Source organism: Podarcis vaucheri (assembly GCF_965113315.1).
Source record: "Podarcis vaucheri genome assembly, chromosome: 2".
Taxonomy (NCBI): Eukaryota; Metazoa; Chordata; class Lepidosauria; order Squamata; family Lacertidae; genus Podarcis; species Podarcis vaucheri.
In genome coordinates, this window is record NC_138760.1 from 52,727,376 (window position 1) to 52,744,831 (window position 17,456).

Genomic DNA, 17,456 nt, shown 5'->3' on the forward strand with positions numbered 1-17,456 from the left:
CAGAGTCTGAAATCCTGCAGAACACAGTCACATTCGGCAGTTATCTTTTGAAACTTTTTGTAGTCACATCATTCCATATTTACCATTGTAGATTCATATATATATGATGTTTTTATTTATTTTCATGGTACAGTTCTTTGATCAGGGAATGAAGACAATGAATGGTCCACACCCACACACCACAAGCCAACTTCAAATATTTGCAGAGGTTGTGTTATACTCTTTGCATGAAATCAGCTCTGCAGTTTGAGGAGGCTCTCAAATAATAAGACCCTAAAATAAATGGATATAGTCCTGGCTCTGAGTAATAAAGCCTTAATAGAAATACTTGCAGTAATTAGCAGAAGTTAGATGTACAAGTATTGGAGCTGAATTCTTGCCAGAGTTAGATTTTATTTTTTCCCCACCATGTATATGCAAATCAAAACATAGCTTTATCTATCAACACCTCAGCATTTAATTGTCTTGTGTTAGTTCCTGTAACAGTAATCACATATCCATTTAGCTCTTTTAAATGAAAATCACTATGAGATTATAACAGGTTGAGTGGACTGAAAGTGCAATTTGAAAACAAGAGGGAAAGCGTTGAATGTATTTGCATCTCATTTATTTTAATTCAGCATTTTTTCAAACTGCATAGTGAATGAAATTAAAAAGCTGCACTAGAAAATAGCAAAGGAGCAGACAGGAGGCATAAAATACAACACTCAGGTCAGTCACAGACGACACCTTGGTGAAGTGCTGGCCTCCAGATGGAGACAAATGGTGAAGGCTTGTGATTAATGGCGATGCCTCAATATGGCTGTGATTTGCAACTGTGATTTGGCTGAAAGTAGCAGATTTTGAGCCAGCAGTAACAGCACAACCCTATGCATGTCTACTGACAAGTAAGCCTTGTATCAGTAGAGCTTACTCCAAGGTAAGTGTGCATAGGATTAGAGTATTGGGCTACAGTGCTAAACACCTTTTAATGGAACCTAGTGGGACTTACTTCGAAGGTTTTAAAAATTTCTGCCAGCTACTTAATGGACTGATATGCCCAATGTGTGTGGGGGGGGGGGTCAAATAATTGTTTTGTGGAAATGGACAGTACAGGAGACAATCATTTCATGCGGAGGTTCTGTTCCTGGCCCCTGCAAGTGTCGACAGAGCATAAGTATGCTCCCCTTGTTATGCCCCATTACACCCTCTTCTGGGTCCAAAAGGACCCGCTCATGAGTGACCACACTTCAATTGGACGCACCTAAAATGGTCGCCACCTATATCTGAATTGTACAACTAAAAAGGAATTCTTAATCTTGCTTGGAAACACCTAATTCAGAAGCTTTCCCTCTTAAATTTCAACATTCAGAATCTGTTTTGGTTTCTTCGAAAGTGAGAGAAAGGAATTATTGATAGTGAAGGAAAGGATGTCTGCACATGTTCAAAAGCACTGTCTTCTTACTATTTCATATGCTCCTGGATGGAGCACTGACTCAAAAAGCAAGCTCTATGTATAAGCTCAGGGTAACTATGAGATGATCTATATTTTGGTCTTGTTTTCTCAAGCATCAGGAATGGAGAATACTTTACACAGACGCAAGTGAACACATTTTATTGTGTTCTGTGTTTAAGCAGGGGTTGTTTTTCCCCTTTCCTTTGCTGGTGACAGTTTGGAGGCGTGCCCAGAGCATTACTAATGAGGTTGGAGGTGAACTTGAGAAAGTCAGGTAATGGTAGCACCTGGACAGAAACTTGTTAATTGGTTTCAGTTCCCAAATATATTTTTGATTTTTGAAAGTGGGGTTTTAACAGATTTTTTAGCATCACATCCATTTAGGGTTCTTGCATGCAAGAACTCAGAATGCATAGAGTTAAGTTTGCAGAAATCTGCTGGAATGTGGCATGCAATAAGTTTCCACCAACGTGATTTGGCCTTCAGTCTGTACATTTCCCCACCCATGCTATAGGGGAGGACTGAACTCCTGTTGGAAATAGAAATATGGACAACGTGGATCTTGGTCTGATGCAACTTTTATTTATTTCTTTTTGCCCATGACTGCCAACCATGTGAAAAGGCACTGGCTATGATAGTGCCACAAGGAAGACACCTGGGAAAATGAAACATTCAATGGCTTTCCAAGTCTAAAACTAGGGGGATGGGGGTGGAAATCATGCTGAACCATTAGCACGCATATAAAAGACCTCTGCTAAGCATGCTCTTTGAAATGGCTAGAGAAGTTGTCTCTGCCCCTTTCTGCCTGTGCTGCATAAAGTTCTACTTTTAATCAATCAGGTGAAAACCATGATTAAGCTTGCAGAACGAGAGGTGTGCTATAATTTTGTTGTGTAGACAAGTATTAGCACCTACTGACAAAATAAGTTATCAGCCAGAAATTGAATGCTAGTCTGTTTTATGTGAGTCCTCATGAAGACTGATCTCTTTTGCATACAACTTAATTTCAAGTGAGAAATGTTTTCTGGAAGAGTCAGTAAGCACTCGTAGGAATTGCCTCTTGTGCCTTACACAAGCATGGAAGAACAGGTGTGTGGGTAGGTGGCAGAAGAAAGGCAAAATAGTTTACTAGATAATTTAAAGTCATGCCATTGATAATAATGTTATTCTTGTTCCCAGAGAGAGTGGGAATGTGGGAATTAGTCATTTTGTTTGGGTTTCCATATAATTAATATGACACAGCAATTATACTCTGTGGTGCTTCTTACTCTGCCAGTAGAAAATGATGTTTTGGAGCAGGTGCTCTATGTTCCTGAGTAATGTTTATGAAGCTTGTTTGCTTGCACATAGACACATCCATACATATTCCATTATTAGAATGGTGCATCAGAGATTAGTCATTCTCATAATAATCATGTAGTTTCCCTCCACACTTCCAGATGGTGAACTGAAGTGGTGGTTGCCTAACCACGATGTCCCAGGGTATAGCTAAGTAGAACTTTGTGATCCGGACCACCTGGATTCAAAATACGGGGCAACATTAAGCCATTCATTTGAGCACTTGCTTTTGGAAGCTAGTACTATAACAAAACACTCTGTATCGGAATGATGGCATACAATAAACTCAATTCTGTCACACCTACTTCCCAGGGTCTGGTTGTAGGGTGAGGGTGAGATTATAAAAGCAAGCAGGCAGTAAAAGTGTGAAATGTATTACGTTCACCATGTCTCCTAAATCAGCCAGGTACTCTCTCTGCTTCAGAGAATGCGCAAAAAATCCACAGCCTGATTGTGGTACCTCAAAAAGGATACAGTAGAGATGGGAAAAGCTCAGACAATGGCAACCAAAATTATCAAGGGCCTGGAGCAATTCTAGTAGAAAGAAAGGTCACATCTGAGGCTTTTTAGCTCAGAGAAAAGGCAAGTAAGGGGCAACATTATAAAGGTGTGTAAAACTGGACATGGTGAGAAAATAGAATAGACTGGGAGAAGTTTTTCTCTCTCTCATAATAATAAAACTTGGGGTCATCCAATAGATGTTGAAAGACTGAGGACTAAAGTATTCCTCATGCAACACATAGTTAAACTATGGAATTCACTCCCACATGACAAAGTGATAGCCACCAACTTGGATGGCATTAAAGGAAGTTAAGAAATACCGTATTTTTCCGTCTATAAGACGCCCCCTTGTATAAGACACCCCCTATTTTTGAGAACTCCTATTTCAGAAAATGGGGAGAGATATATCCATGTATAAGATGACCCCAAATTTTTGACATTATTTTTTTATGGGGGGGGAACCTATATACGGGAAAATACAGTATTATTGGAGGATAAAGCTACCAATGGCTACTAGCCACAGAGGCTCTGTTCTGCCTCAGTATGCCTCTGAGTACTAGTTGCTAGGAATCACAAATTGGGAGAGTGCTGTTTTGAAGATGACTCTCTTTCTCCACCTAAGATTACACACACACACACACACAATGTAGGCAAATTTGGTTTCTTTATGGGGACTGCTGAAATGCAGGGTAAGAATTTGGACTTCTTGTTGTTGCTTAAAGGAAGATTCATTTAAAAATAAAAAAGCTACTCGTTTCTTTGGAGACAGCCTACTTGGCAGTATCAAAACCTTTTCTGGGAAATCCTGCATGAATAGTGATTTTTACGACTTATCCACTGAGGAAATGAAAACCATGGTAAAGAGAGACCTACTTCATTAAGTGGAAAAAATCAGAATGCAGAAAATGAATGATAATTAAAAATTATTTCCTTACAAATATAGAGTTGTATTAATTTTCACATTGCTTTCTCTGTAACAGAATTCCTACAGAGTGGGTTGGGGTGGGAATTGAGCTCACCCTTGCTGTGAAAATAATTCAGAGTAACTTTCATGTCCTCAAGAAAGGCTGGGGGTCTATTTCCATATTGTTTGATGTGCTGTTTAAATTTGGATAAGAGAAAATGTTGCTTAATCAAAGCTACTGTAAAATATAAGCTGAAGAACAGATTCTCAGGAACCGATGAATACTTCTTAAGTAGTCACTGCTGTCAAAAGATATCTAATTTAAAGACTTCTACTTTATTAATGGTGCATTCACAATTAAATTGCTTAAGAAGCTTTATTAGATTACAGGGTTGGCCTGGATTCTTTGGTCCGTCTCCAGTGAATGCAGTTATTTATCTTTCATATTACAGTATTCACTGTTTGCACATGACACATTTAAGGTTACTACAATTCCTTGTTCTCACTTTTGAAAGACCCCAAACCACCAACTTCTTACATGTTGTGTGTTTATTGTGTGACCTTCAAAAATATGAATCTGAAGAAAGTGATAGCTGCCTATAAAATAGGAATGTGGCATCCATTTGGCATAGTTACCATTGACCAAGACCCAATGCAAAGATTGCAGCTGCAACATGGAAAGCTGCTGTAAATGCTTTGCTGTGTTGTGGGCTCTGCTTGGAGGGCCAATCTGAAAGCTGCTTACCTTAAGGATCGTTCCAGTCACATCCAGAGGGTTCATGTGCTTCTGCCAACCATGTGACCAGGACATGGCGTCTCCCACCACCTTCCAGCACTTGTGCTATTTAAAAGTTCTGCTGTAAGGCTGGGGAAGGAATTACCTGTTTGGGTGCAAACAGGTAGAGTTGAGAGTTGATCTATATGTTACCTCCTTTTATAAGGAATTTGTGAACTATTTGAGAACAGAATAAAGATGACATGAGTCTAGTCTCCATCAAACGATTTTTATCAGAGCAAGTAATTATTGTACATTGCAAGTATATTACCCTCATGTGGACATCCATTTACGTATATGCACTGTGGGAAGTCTTGGAGGAATATCAGCAAACAAGGGCTTAAAGCTTCTTCGTGCTAGCATGTACTGGAAGGAAGGAGGGAAAATTCAAAGGGTGCTTTGCACTGGAATGAGAATGTGGTGAATATATGACTAGGGCAGAAGGCAGTTTTCCAGGGGAAAATGGCAGGTTATTTAGTCTGCAATCTCCATCTTGGAAGCAAACTAAAAGCTGGCATTATAGCTGCAACATCCACCATAATTCTTGTACTTTTCTTAGCATAACCCCTCATCCCATTCTACCTTGCTTTGTCCACCATCTTGCCTAATGAATAGCTCTGGAGATCTCAGAAAGGTTGGCCCTGATTTGTGACATTTTATCATGAAAGAGGCAACATAAAGGTGTGTGTTGGATTAGGTATTGGATCTCACAATTTGCTGCTTAGGATTCAAACACATGGGAATAACTGTCTTACCTGAGGCCCATAACATTTGGTGCCAGGTCAGCTGACTACCTTAAATTTCTTGAAGCATGCAAAAACCACAGAATAAATATTTTGGTTGCTCCTAACAAAGTGTTGCCTAACTGTGGACTGTGAAAAACAAATAAGAGACTGGTTTACATTGTTCTTGTTAATCCAGGTTGCTTCTCAGAAAACAAAAAGACTTATTTTGAAAGAGGGCTGGGGCCATGTATTTTGTTAAACAGATTACAGTATTTATTGGGAGCCAATGGCAGGGAAATAGTTGGAGATTTCTCTGGAATATTCTAAATGGGGAAGATTTTACCCACTTCTCTTATAGGAAAGGTGCAGGTTTTTTGTGTGTGTGGTTTTGGAACAAAGAAACACAGAATGAGATAGAGACAGAAGCAAAAGTCAGCAAGTTGAAGGCTATCAGTTTGCTGTGGAAGCATATTGGGTTGCAGATAACTTTCTCCAGGGAACTGATGCATACAGTGGATTAGCTGCCTGGTAGGGAAGCATTATCCTGTTTGTCCCACCTGTGCTCTACTTGGAAATTAATCAAACATTACTGAAATGCCAGAAGTCTCCAGTGATCTTTCCTCCAAAAAGAGGAAAGGTAAGCACTGCACTTGAAACTTCTCACTGCATGGTGAGAAAAGGTTTTGAAGGAAATCAATAGAATCGTAGAGTTGGAAGTGATCCCAAATATCATCTAGTCCACCCCTTTGCCAAGCTTTAAAATTCAAGGCCTGCTGCCGTTCAGTCTAAAGTGTTATTATCTTTTATTTGAAAACTCACATTTCTCCTTAAAGTAGAAAGTTGTTTTCAGCAGCATTCCTGTGGCAAGTTGTTGTTTAGTCGTTTAGTCGTGTCCGGCTCTTTGTGACCCCATGGACCAGAGCACGCCAGGCACTCCTGTCTTCCACTGCCTCCCACAGTTTGGTCAAACTCATGCTGGTAGCATCGAGAACACTATCCAACCGTCTCGTCCTCTGTCGTCCCTTTTTCCTTGTGCCCTCCATCTTTCCCAACATCAGGGTCTTTTCCAGGGAGTCTTCTCTTCTCATGAGGTGGCCAAAGTATTGGAGCCTCAGCTTCACAATCTGTCCTTCCAGTGAGCACTCAGGGCTGATTTCCTTCAGAATGGATAGGTTTGATCCTCTTGCAGTCCATGGGACTCTCAAGAATCTCCTCCAGCACCATAATTCAAAAGCATCAATTCTTCAGCGATCAGCCTTCTTTATAGTCCAGCTCTCACTTCTATACATCACTACAGGGAAAACCATAGCTGGACCATATGGACTTTTTTCGGCAAGGTGATGTCTCTGCTTTATAAGATGCTGTCTAGGTTTGTCATCGCTTTTCTCCCAAGAAGCAGGCATCTTTTAATTTCGTGACTAGCAGTGATCATGGAGCCCAAGAAAGAAAAATCTCACCTCCTCCATTTCTTCCCCTTCTATTTGCCAGGACCAGTGGCCATGATCTTAGTTTTTTTGATGTTGAGCTTCAGACCATATTTCGCACTCCCCTCTTTCACCCTGTGGCATGTACAACATGTCAATTGGTCCCAACATTCTGAATTCTTAATGATGTCTGCTCTCTCACCAGGGTGCATGGATATGGAGTGACCTGGTTTTCAGGAATTTCTTAAGTGGATATATCACCATCTGTGATTTCAAAATTTAAGTGTATGAAGGAATTGGTCTTTGATGTCCTTCGCTACTTGTATGAACCATTGCTTAACAGAGGGGCACACATATTTTTCCTGTCTGTTACATATCTCTCTTGTTTAGGGAGTATATGGTTAATGCGGAAACCCAGCAGAGGCTCAAATATCAAGATAATGTAAACTCCATAGCTGCTGGAAGTTTAAAATCTTCAAATTTCCTTGACACGGTAACCTGAGGGGAGGAGCTTTTGATTGACAGGAGAAATCTATATACATAGATAGCTGGGAGAGGATAGCTGAAAGGGGAATTCTGCATGATAAAGAAGAGTTTTGTAAGTAAGTAGTTTAAGGCAGTGAGTAAATTTAAGGGGGGCAGGTCATTATGCTAGTCCACACTAGCTCCACTCATTGCCCTATTTGCATTTGTATTTACACACAGAGAGCATGTTTTTGCTGCAGGAATGTCAGCAGAAGCATTTCAGATTCCACACTGACTTTTTGTTTTCTGTCTGTGTATAGAATCTTACCCACATTAGTGTGAGAAGCACTAACTCAGACTAATGAATGTTGACTGTGTTGCAGGCTGATTTCAGGTTCCCTAGCTTGTCATTAAGCAACACAGCAGCATCTTTCTGGCTGTGAGTCAGCTCATCAGTATGCATGTTCAGCAGGGACAGGAATGCCCATGGCCTTATACTACACTTGTGCAGATGCGATAGTCCACTCTTTTTTCAATCTGTTACTGTCTTTCCTGGGGCAGCAGTCAAATGTAATTTATAGCTTAGCCAATACTTGTGCTACAGAGCACCTTGCTGAGCAAGGCAATGAGAATCTCTCTTAGAAGCTCTCCATCTGACTGACTGGGGCCTGTATTAAAAGCATGATAAATGTAAAGTAACAGATGTCATTGGGGAAAGCGGTTAGAATTTGAGAGGTGAAAGTGGGAAATGCTACTATTAGATGTGTCATCCTATAGTATGTCTCATATTCAATCCCAAACACATTTTCCCTGACCATCTTTTCATACTCATATACCAGATTTCAGGCATGTCAGATCTACTTTTTCTTCTAGAACCCCCAATATCTATTAGTCAGGACCAGGTGCAGAAGATATAGAATTAAAGCACAGGGTGCCTCTGAGCACATTCTGCCCCTACGAATTTGTTTTCAGTACCAGAACCCAAACTAAGCTCAGTCCACTTCTGGTTGGTTTTCTTCACTTTAGTAATCTAAATTTGGTGGGGAAAGCCTTTTGTTGTTGCTGTTGTTGTTGTTGCTGTTGTTAAACAGCTGAGGGTAGATTTACTGCAAATCATCCAGCGTCCTCCCTTCTGATCACCCCTATGCTATACTATCTACAATCCCATATCATTTATGAACATCACAATACTGTAATTATTAGTCCGTGACCTGTATAGATAGCACTCTTAAATGTAAAAATTGCTTATAACACTTAGGGCTCATGCTAATATTTTCAGATCTGCTTGCCTGAAAGTATGCTCCTGCTATGAGCCTGGCTATCCTATAGCCTTGCAAAAGGTTCACCCTCTGAAGTTCTGTTCTGGTTAAATTTCTGGGCTGCTTTTTCTAGCCAGGTAAAGGGGGGTGGGAGAGAAATCACTGCTGGATAAGAAATATATGTAGTCTTTTTCCTGCTCACTTGCCCCTGATGCCTCTGGGCATCATTTTTTAATATTTCTGATATTACTGAATAGTGTCTTGTGAGAGTATTCAGACAGGGGTTAACTAGAGGGCCGAGTTTGAGTGAGGAGAAGTAGAGTCGTGAGGATGCAGTCTACTTGGGTCTTCATTCAGGAGGTGAGGGATCTTCTAAATAGAAAAGAATCCCAAGCAAGTTAACAGGGGTGTAGTGATCCCCTGGGTCTGTTATACTACTAGAAGTACCTCAGAAGTGTGACTGTTGGGTTGGGACATTGACAGAAAGTACACATTGTTTAAAAACCAAAGTATTAAGCTGTAACACTGCAACAACTTAGTTAAGGAACTGAAGTGAAATGAGCTAATTTATCATCTAGTCTAGAAACCTGTAACATCTAACTAGAGAGTAATAATTCAAAAGAAGCAACTGGAGTTTAAAAACACTATATGTTAACTACCTTGTTTAGAAGCCTTAACATCCACTAGATTTAGTATAATTATTAATAAGTTAACTGTTTCCTGAAAGAACTTTATTTCCTGACACCTTTTGTTCTTCCAACTTAGTTCTGTATAATAAATCTTTCTTATTTGTTCAACTTCTGCCTGAGTCTCCAATATCAAAGTTTTACCTCACACAAAAACCGTAAGATAACCTGTTTGGTTATAGGGTCAACGGAGGGGTTGTCCAATATTCCAGACCACTGTATTGAACTGTTGCAAGTAAAGTAACTAGTTTGAGAAGAAGATCAACATCCAACCACAAAAAGATGCAATTATTTTATTGTCATGTAAAACACTTAGAGCTAAAAGTTCTAAGTAAATCTGTTTGGAAATTTACTAGTGAACTTACTGAATGCTCCTCCTACATGGTTCTTACACTGAATTTCTAAACGACAAATTATTTACTGAAGTAAACAAAATTATCTTTTGTTTAAACAGGTCCATGGAAGAAACTTGCTTTCCATTGATTATGACAGAAACATTCGTACAGAGAAAATATATGATGATCACAGAAAGTTTACACTGCGTATTATTTATGATCAATTGGGACGCCCTTTTCTCTGGCTACCCAGCAGTGGGCTTGCTGCTGTGAATGTATCCTATTTCTCCAATGGGCGGCTGGCTGGACTTCAACGTGGTGCCATGAGTGAAAGGACAGATATTGATAAACAAGGCAGGATTATTTCCCGCATGTTTGCTGATGGAAAAGTATGGAGTTACACATACCTGGAAAAAGTAGGTAACTTTTGCCATAAGCAACAGCATTACTTACATGGAATACCATTTATTGTGGGAAATATCTAAACATAGACATGCACCTAATATATTGCAAACATTGATGTACAAATAGTTAAAAGTGTGTGCCAAAGAGTTTCTAACGGCAGAGTCATAAGCAGAAGTATTACTCAGAAGTATTCAGCCTTATGTCTATTGGGGCTTACTCCTTGGTAAGTGTTTAGGATTGTAACATATAATAATTAGTAGAAATTCTTTGATAACCTTTTGGCATTTTGGTGCTGCCATAAAGCAGGAAAGACTACTACATATACATGCACCTTTGTTATGAAAGGTCTTCTAAATGTCAGTTTCTGGTAAGAAAACAGTAAGCTTAATATTACTTACTAAACCAGGTGGATTGGCAGCACATAGTTTATCTCTTAACCTCCTCTAGGAAGATTAGTTGTTTATGCCATGTTTACCTTTCTAGGTGAGCTTTGTAAAATTATGCATTAATTTTAAAAGAAACGAAAACTATTGGGTGGTATTCAACTAAGTTTTAGACAGAGCATACCCCTTGAAATTAATGGACATAACTAAATTTGGTCCATGCATTTCAGTGGGTCTTGAGACTGAATAAAACCACCACCGTTTGTTAATTGAGAAGGAATTCAACATCATGCTAAGGCAATTGTTCCATGAGGGCAAGCATTTCAGCTTGCCAGACAGAACAATCTGCCCTCCTTCCTCTGTGTGCTGTTTCAGGATTTACCTGGCACACACCCACCTGAGCCAATTTTGGTTTGGAGGAGGGGGCAAAGTCCCATTGCGGAAACCCTTGTGTAGGACTTCCACAGATGGGACTCATTAGTTGAATCCCACCCTTGTTATATCTTCAGTAACAATGTTAAGATCCAGAAAGGAGGCAACTTTTTAAAAAATTGCATTTCCCCCTCTTTAAATATAGTGCATGAAATGAATAGAATTTGACAAAATGCAGTTTAGGTTATCAATTTTAGTTTAGATCTGACAATTGCGTTTTTTACTATCTACTTGGCATATGTATTAAAAATATATTAATGGCAGTGGGTGGAACTGTCACATACATAGAAGCAATTTTCAGTGTTTCTTTAAACTTATTAATGTTTTCAGGATTGGAATTCTAAAACCTTATTTGGTACGCTCTTGACCGTACAACATATAATTAATATTCTTTTTCTTTTTTTAGTCTATGGTACTACTACTTCAGAGTCAGCGGCAGTACATCTTTGAATATGATTCTTCAGACCGACTGCATGCTGTCACTATGCCAAGCATTGCTCGTCACAGTATGTCCACTCACACATCTATCGGCTATATTCGCAATATTTATAACCCTCCAGAGAGTAATGCCTCCGTAATTTTTGATTACAGCGATGATGGAAGGATTTTGAAAACATCTTTTTTAGGAACTGGTCGGCAGGTTTTCTACAAATATGGGAAATTATCCAAGTTGTCGGAAATAGTTTATGACAGTACAGCAGTGACTTTTGGATATGACGAAACAACTGGAGTTCTCAAGATGGTAAATCTACAGAGTGGAGGCTTTTCTTGTACAATCCGCTATCGTAAAATTGGCCCTCTCGTTGACAAACAGATTTACAGATTCTCTGAGGAAGGTATGGTCAATGCGAGGTTTGATTATACCTATCATGATAATAGTTTTCGAATTGCTAGCATCAAGCCTATAATAAGTGAGATACCTCTTCCAGTTGACCTTTATCGTTACGATGAAATCTCAGGCAAAGTAGAACACTTCGGCAAATTTGGGGTAATCTATTATGATATAAATCAAATAATCACTACAGCTGTAATGACACTGAGCAAACACTTTGATACACATGGACGCATTAAAGAAGTTCAGTATGAAATGTTCCGATCGCTGATGTATTGGATGACAGTGCAATACGACAGCATGGGGAGGGTAACTAAGAGAGAATTGAAGCTTGGGCCTTATGCCAACACAACTAAATACACCTATGATTATGATGGAGATGGGCAACTCCAAAGTGTGGCAGTCAATGATAGACCAAACTGGCGTTATAGTTATGATCTAAATGGCAACTTGCATCTATTGAATCCCGGAAACAGTGTACGATTGATGCCACTGCGCTATGATCTAAGAGATAGGATTACACGCCTAGGTGATATGCAGTATAAAATCGATGATGATGGCTTTCTGTGTCAAAGAGGCTCTGACATATTTGAGTACAATTCTAAAGGGCTCTTAACAAGAGCTTACAATAAGGCTAATGGATGGAGTATTCAGTACCGTTATGATGGAGTAGGAAGACGGGCTTCTTACAAGACTAACTTGGGACACCACCTTCAGTACTTTTATGCTGATCTTCACAACCCAACCAGAATAACACATGTGTATAATCATTCAAATTCAGAAATTACCTCTCTCTACTATGATCTGCAAGGTCATCTGTTTGCAATGGAAAGCAGCAGTGGAGAAGAATACTATGTTGCCTCAGATAACACAGGTACACCTCTGGCAGTGTTCAGTATCAATGGCCTCATGATCAAGCAACTACAGTACACGGCATATGGGGAAATCTACTATGATTCTAATCCTGACTTCCAGATAGTAATTGGATTTCATGGAGGATTGTATGATCCCTTAACAAAACTGGTCCATTTTACTCAGAGGGATTATGATGTTTTGGCTGGACGTTGGACCTCTCCTGACTATACAATGTGGAAAAATATTGGTAAGGAACCTGCCCCATTCAACTTGTATATGTTCAAGAGCAACAACCCTCTCAGCAATGAACTGGATTTAAAGAACTATGTGACAGGTGAGAAATAATTTGTGGTTTAGGAATCTGTGGAAGTTAGATTTGTGGAACGTGTATAGGATAGATTTTGTATTTGGGCAAATAATTTAGTATCAAATAAGACATCAGAATCCTTCTGCTTGGAAAAAAATTGGAAGTTTATTTTCAGTTTAAAACTTTGTGACTCAGCAGTACAGAGAAAGGGTCTCATGGCTTCAGCTCCATGTTTTTCAAATTGGGATGCAGTCCTTTATCCAGTTCTGTGGCCTTAAGGTACTCTGAAATTAGCTGATATCACCCCCACATGATAACAAACCAGCATATCTTTTGTTAAGTAGTATGACCTTGATCCCCAAAGTTTCTAAGCTGACTGGGAGAACAAACAAAACCACTGAAGTTCATGCATATGAAGAAAGCTTGCCAATTTAAAATGCTGAATGCCGTACAAGAGCTTCATGTTCACCTCTTTGTAAGACACTGTGCTAATGACAGTTTGCAAGCAGACCTCACCTTGATTTACAGATGCAATGCCACTGCTTGCTTCATTGTACAGATGGAAACACTGCAGTCATGCAGCCATTTTTAGCCATTGCCTTGAGAAAAGTTGCATGCAAAGGTCCATTAAATAAACTGGTGCTAGAACTGAGAAGTAAAGCCACATTCCTAACAACAAATATAGTATCTGGCTCATAATGTCCTGGAAGTGAAAATGATGCCATCATCCTAAAAAGATTGAGGATCAAGCCCAGTAGGAGTTACAGTTTAAAGCCCAACTGGGTGGGGGGCAGGCATAAACCTTACAATTTAAAATAATTCTTCCTCCTGTAAGTGCTGAGAACTATTAAGAAACATTTGGAGATAGTAAATATAAACTGCATGCCTTGAGCTTGGGTGGAAGTTGTAACTTCTACTCCACTGGTACTAATTTGCCTCTTAGTAGAATCACACAGTGCTGAACTAGATGCTAACTATTTCTTAAAAGAAAGGCAATTAAGAGCTATTCAAGAGAAAATCTTTCAGAATAGAACATGGAGTGTGCCATAATTAAAGTCACAGCCTTTTTATGACTAAGAACCCCCTCCCCATAAATGCAGCTACTATAATTTCAGGGGAGGTTAAAACTTCAAGGAACAGTAAATTATATTTCAAGAAAGTGGAAATATATATGATTAGGTTATTCAGGATTTCATTGGACATGTATTGTTTCTTAAAAGTCACCTTGGCGTTTGGGGTAACTCTACATTGTGATATACTCTTATAAAGGCTGCAGAAAGGGGGGAAGGGAGAGGACTGATTAGTGGTCTGAAAGTGTTATGTTAAATCCCAGCTCTAAGTGGAGCAACAGTGGAAAAGGGGGCATATTGAGTGTAAAAATGGTTGGAAGGGGAAGAGTTAAGGACTGTTACTATCTACTGTTCTATGTTTAAAGTTAGAGGCTCCTGAGGCTGCTTTTTATTTTATTTTTAAGAAACCATGGGCCTATTGCCATGTAACATCTGTTAGGGTTTCTATGAACTTGGCTCATTTTCAGACTAGTTGAACTATCAATATTTGCTTGAAGCTGCAACAATAATTATTCACACATACAGAGAAGGAATAGGTTATCCTGTCATATTGTACATTTATTAAACCCCTGGTGAAGTAGCTGCTTAACACTGCTTTCTAAGTTGACAGTCCCTTCAGCTTTCCATAAACAACTGTTCTTAGTAGAACTTAGTAGAACTTAAACGAACTGTTGTTAGTAGTCAAAGATAAGTGCAGACATACTTTAGCTGAGGCCATAATTTCTTCTAGGATTAAATGATTTGCTGAAAACATGGACTTTGAGAAACAGGCAGTGGATGACATCCAACAATGCTCTGGTAGACTTCCACTCATATACCAGGACTCCTCTGTACTTTGCAGCCCTCATGCCCCCAACATCTGGTCCAGAGGCTTCCCCAACCCTCTTTTGGGGGGATAACAGGGAGGGGCTGCAGGTGTGGAGGGGAATCTGTTTATATGATGGTGGATAGACACTGTTGTATTTTGACATTATCCTCCCATCATAGTGAAACTAGCTGAGGTAAAATATTTGTCACGGTACTTGAGAACATTTTGTGGAATAATCATTTCAATGTGTAACCACAAAATTAGATATTATAAAGTATTTGGTATGCTCAGAAGTTCTTTTAAAATTTATTGGTAGTGGTAGTAGTAATAGAACTGAGAGCATTTATGTGCTACCTTTTCTCATAGGGAGCTCAAGGCGGTATACTGTATATAACGTAGTTCCCCACCTCACCCCATTTTATCTTCACAAAACCCTGTAATGTATGTTAGGCTGAGAAATAGTGACTGGCACAAGATGACTTAACTTTATAGCTAAGTGGACCTTGGTCTCCCAGGTCTTAGTTCAGCACTCTAATCATTACAGCACACTGGCTCTTAGGATTCCTGTGGGTTAAATATAATTTAGAAGAGGGCTTCCCTTTCAGTAATCTGTTTTTAGTGCAAATGTCACAACACTGTCCTTTACACTTGCTGGGGAATTTTCGTTATCCAAATGTCAAAGTAAAAAAGAAAGAAAGAAGTAGGGTAGAAATCTTGAAACTCTTGTCCTGCCTTATAATTAGGAGTTCAGATTCACTGCTACAGATGTTTACTGCACACCTTCAAGTCTCACACATATTTACTTTTAATTCTCAGATGTGAAAAGCTGGTTAGTGATGTTTGGCTTTCAGCTCAGCAACATTATACCTGGCTTCCCAAGAGCAAAAATGTACTTTGTTCCACCTCCTTATGAGCTGTCAGTGTCTCAGGCATGTGAAAAGGGACAGGTAAGTAAAAGCTCTTTCTCGCCACATGGTAAATTTACCTTGGTTCATGTTGCATTTAGCATTATTTTGCAAATTAAGAATAGCAAGCATATTTGAGAAAGTAAAGTAAAACTGATAAAACTGAAGAAAACTGAATCAGCTGGATTTCACACTCTGCACATTTGTTTGCTGTCAACACAGATTATTACCATCAAGGCAGCATGCAGAGCTTTCTGGATTTACCGTTGAAATGTTGCTTGATTAACATGGATAGAAAACTCCCACAATAATTTATCATATGTTCATTTTGTAATATCATACACCCTTTCTGCTCAACTTTTATATGGGCATTAAAAATTGTGATATGTGATTAAGTGTCATGCATAAAGTCAAGATGCATGCTTGAGTCAACATAATGCCAAAATCCTTAGTATTTTATTTGGTGGAGTTTTGGATTTGTGGATAACTTGCAAATTTTGCTTCTCAGTTTACTTAAACATAATGTAAGAGGGATCATCTCTAAAAAATTACCTCAAATTATTTGCTAAAATTTAGCTGCAAACATTAGTTGAACTATTTATTGATACAAATCCAAAAATAATCTCAGATGCACCTTTGCTCCGATCTGATGGAACGCTCTGTCACAAGAGACTAGGGCCCTGTGGGACTTGACATCTTTCTGCAGGGCCTGCAAGACAGAGCTGTTCCACCAGGCCTTTGGCCAGGGCACAGCCTGACTCCCTCCTTTGGCAATCTTCACAGAACTCTAGCCCAATGGTTGCCATTAATTTGATTTGAATTAATTTTATAATGAAATGATTTTAGAATGTTGTATTATTTTATTGTTGTTAGCTCCCTGAGCCCGGCTGGGGAGGGCGGGATATAAATAAAAAAATATTATTATTATTATTATTATTATTATTATTATTATTATTATTATTATTAATATTATTATTATTGATTAAAATAGTAAAATTATGTTTTGGATTTTAAAAGTCTGAATAATTTTGGGCCAAATCATTCTCATGAATATAGTAAAAAATATTTTAATTTTTTTGCCTTTGTTAATGTCAGAATTGGATGTGGTATCTCTCCTCTGCAAAATACTTCAGATACCACATTGTAAAATATGTTCACAAATGCATAAGATTTTGCATGGTTACTACTGGCTTGAATCTCATTTGATAACTTTTAAAAATGGGTTTGACAAATTTATAAAGGATAAGACTAGCAATGGCTTCCAGCCATGGTGGCCATGTGCTACCACCAGGTAAGTCTCTGCAGGGTTGATGTCAACACCTGGCAACCTTAGACAGCTGCCAGGGCCCACTGCCTACTCTGGGCTCCCTTTAACTTTTTTTTCTGGCCTGGCAGTGGGCATCTGTAGCCAGCTAGACCTAGTAATACTTTTAATTTCCCTCAATTCCCTTATAGATCTTGGTGAGCAGGATCTCAAACTTAGGGCTTCGGCATGTTTGCATGGGTACAGTGAGACCTTAAAATAGTGTGGCTCCAAACTGCTTGGGGCTTTAAACACCAGCACTTTAAATTGAGCCCAGAACTGAACAGGAAGTAAATGCAGTTAATATAG

The 17,456-nt window shown here is 39.1% G+C and overlaps 1 protein-coding gene and 1 long non-coding RNA gene across 20 annotated transcripts in view; one reads left to right on the top strand and one right to left on the bottom strand.

The window, feature by feature from the left end:
• Positions 1 to 17,456, top strand: part of TENM2 (teneurin transmembrane protein 2) — a 750,319-nt gene that overhangs the window by 730,498 nt on the left and 2,365 nt on the right. For all 19 annotated transcript variants that reach the window (XM_082214667.1, XM_082214655.1, XM_082214668.1 and 16 more), the window contains 3 exons: positions 9,967 to 10,263; positions 11,474 to 13,088; positions 15,756 to 15,886. In XM_082214667.1, the coding sequence (XP_082070793.1) occupies positions 9,967 to 10,263; positions 11,474 to 13,088; positions 15,756 to 15,886 (2,043 nt within the window). The remainder of the gene's footprint in view (positions 1 to 9,966; positions 10,264 to 11,473; positions 13,089 to 15,755; positions 15,887 to 17,456) is intronic.
• On the bottom strand, positions 5,169 to 6,548 carry LOC309527824. Its single transcript, XR_014217382.1, has 2 exons — positions 5,709 to 6,548; positions 5,169 to 5,319 (listed from the first exon to the last, which is right to left on the bottom strand). It is a non-coding gene; the product is annotated as an uncharacterized lncRNA (long non-coding RNA).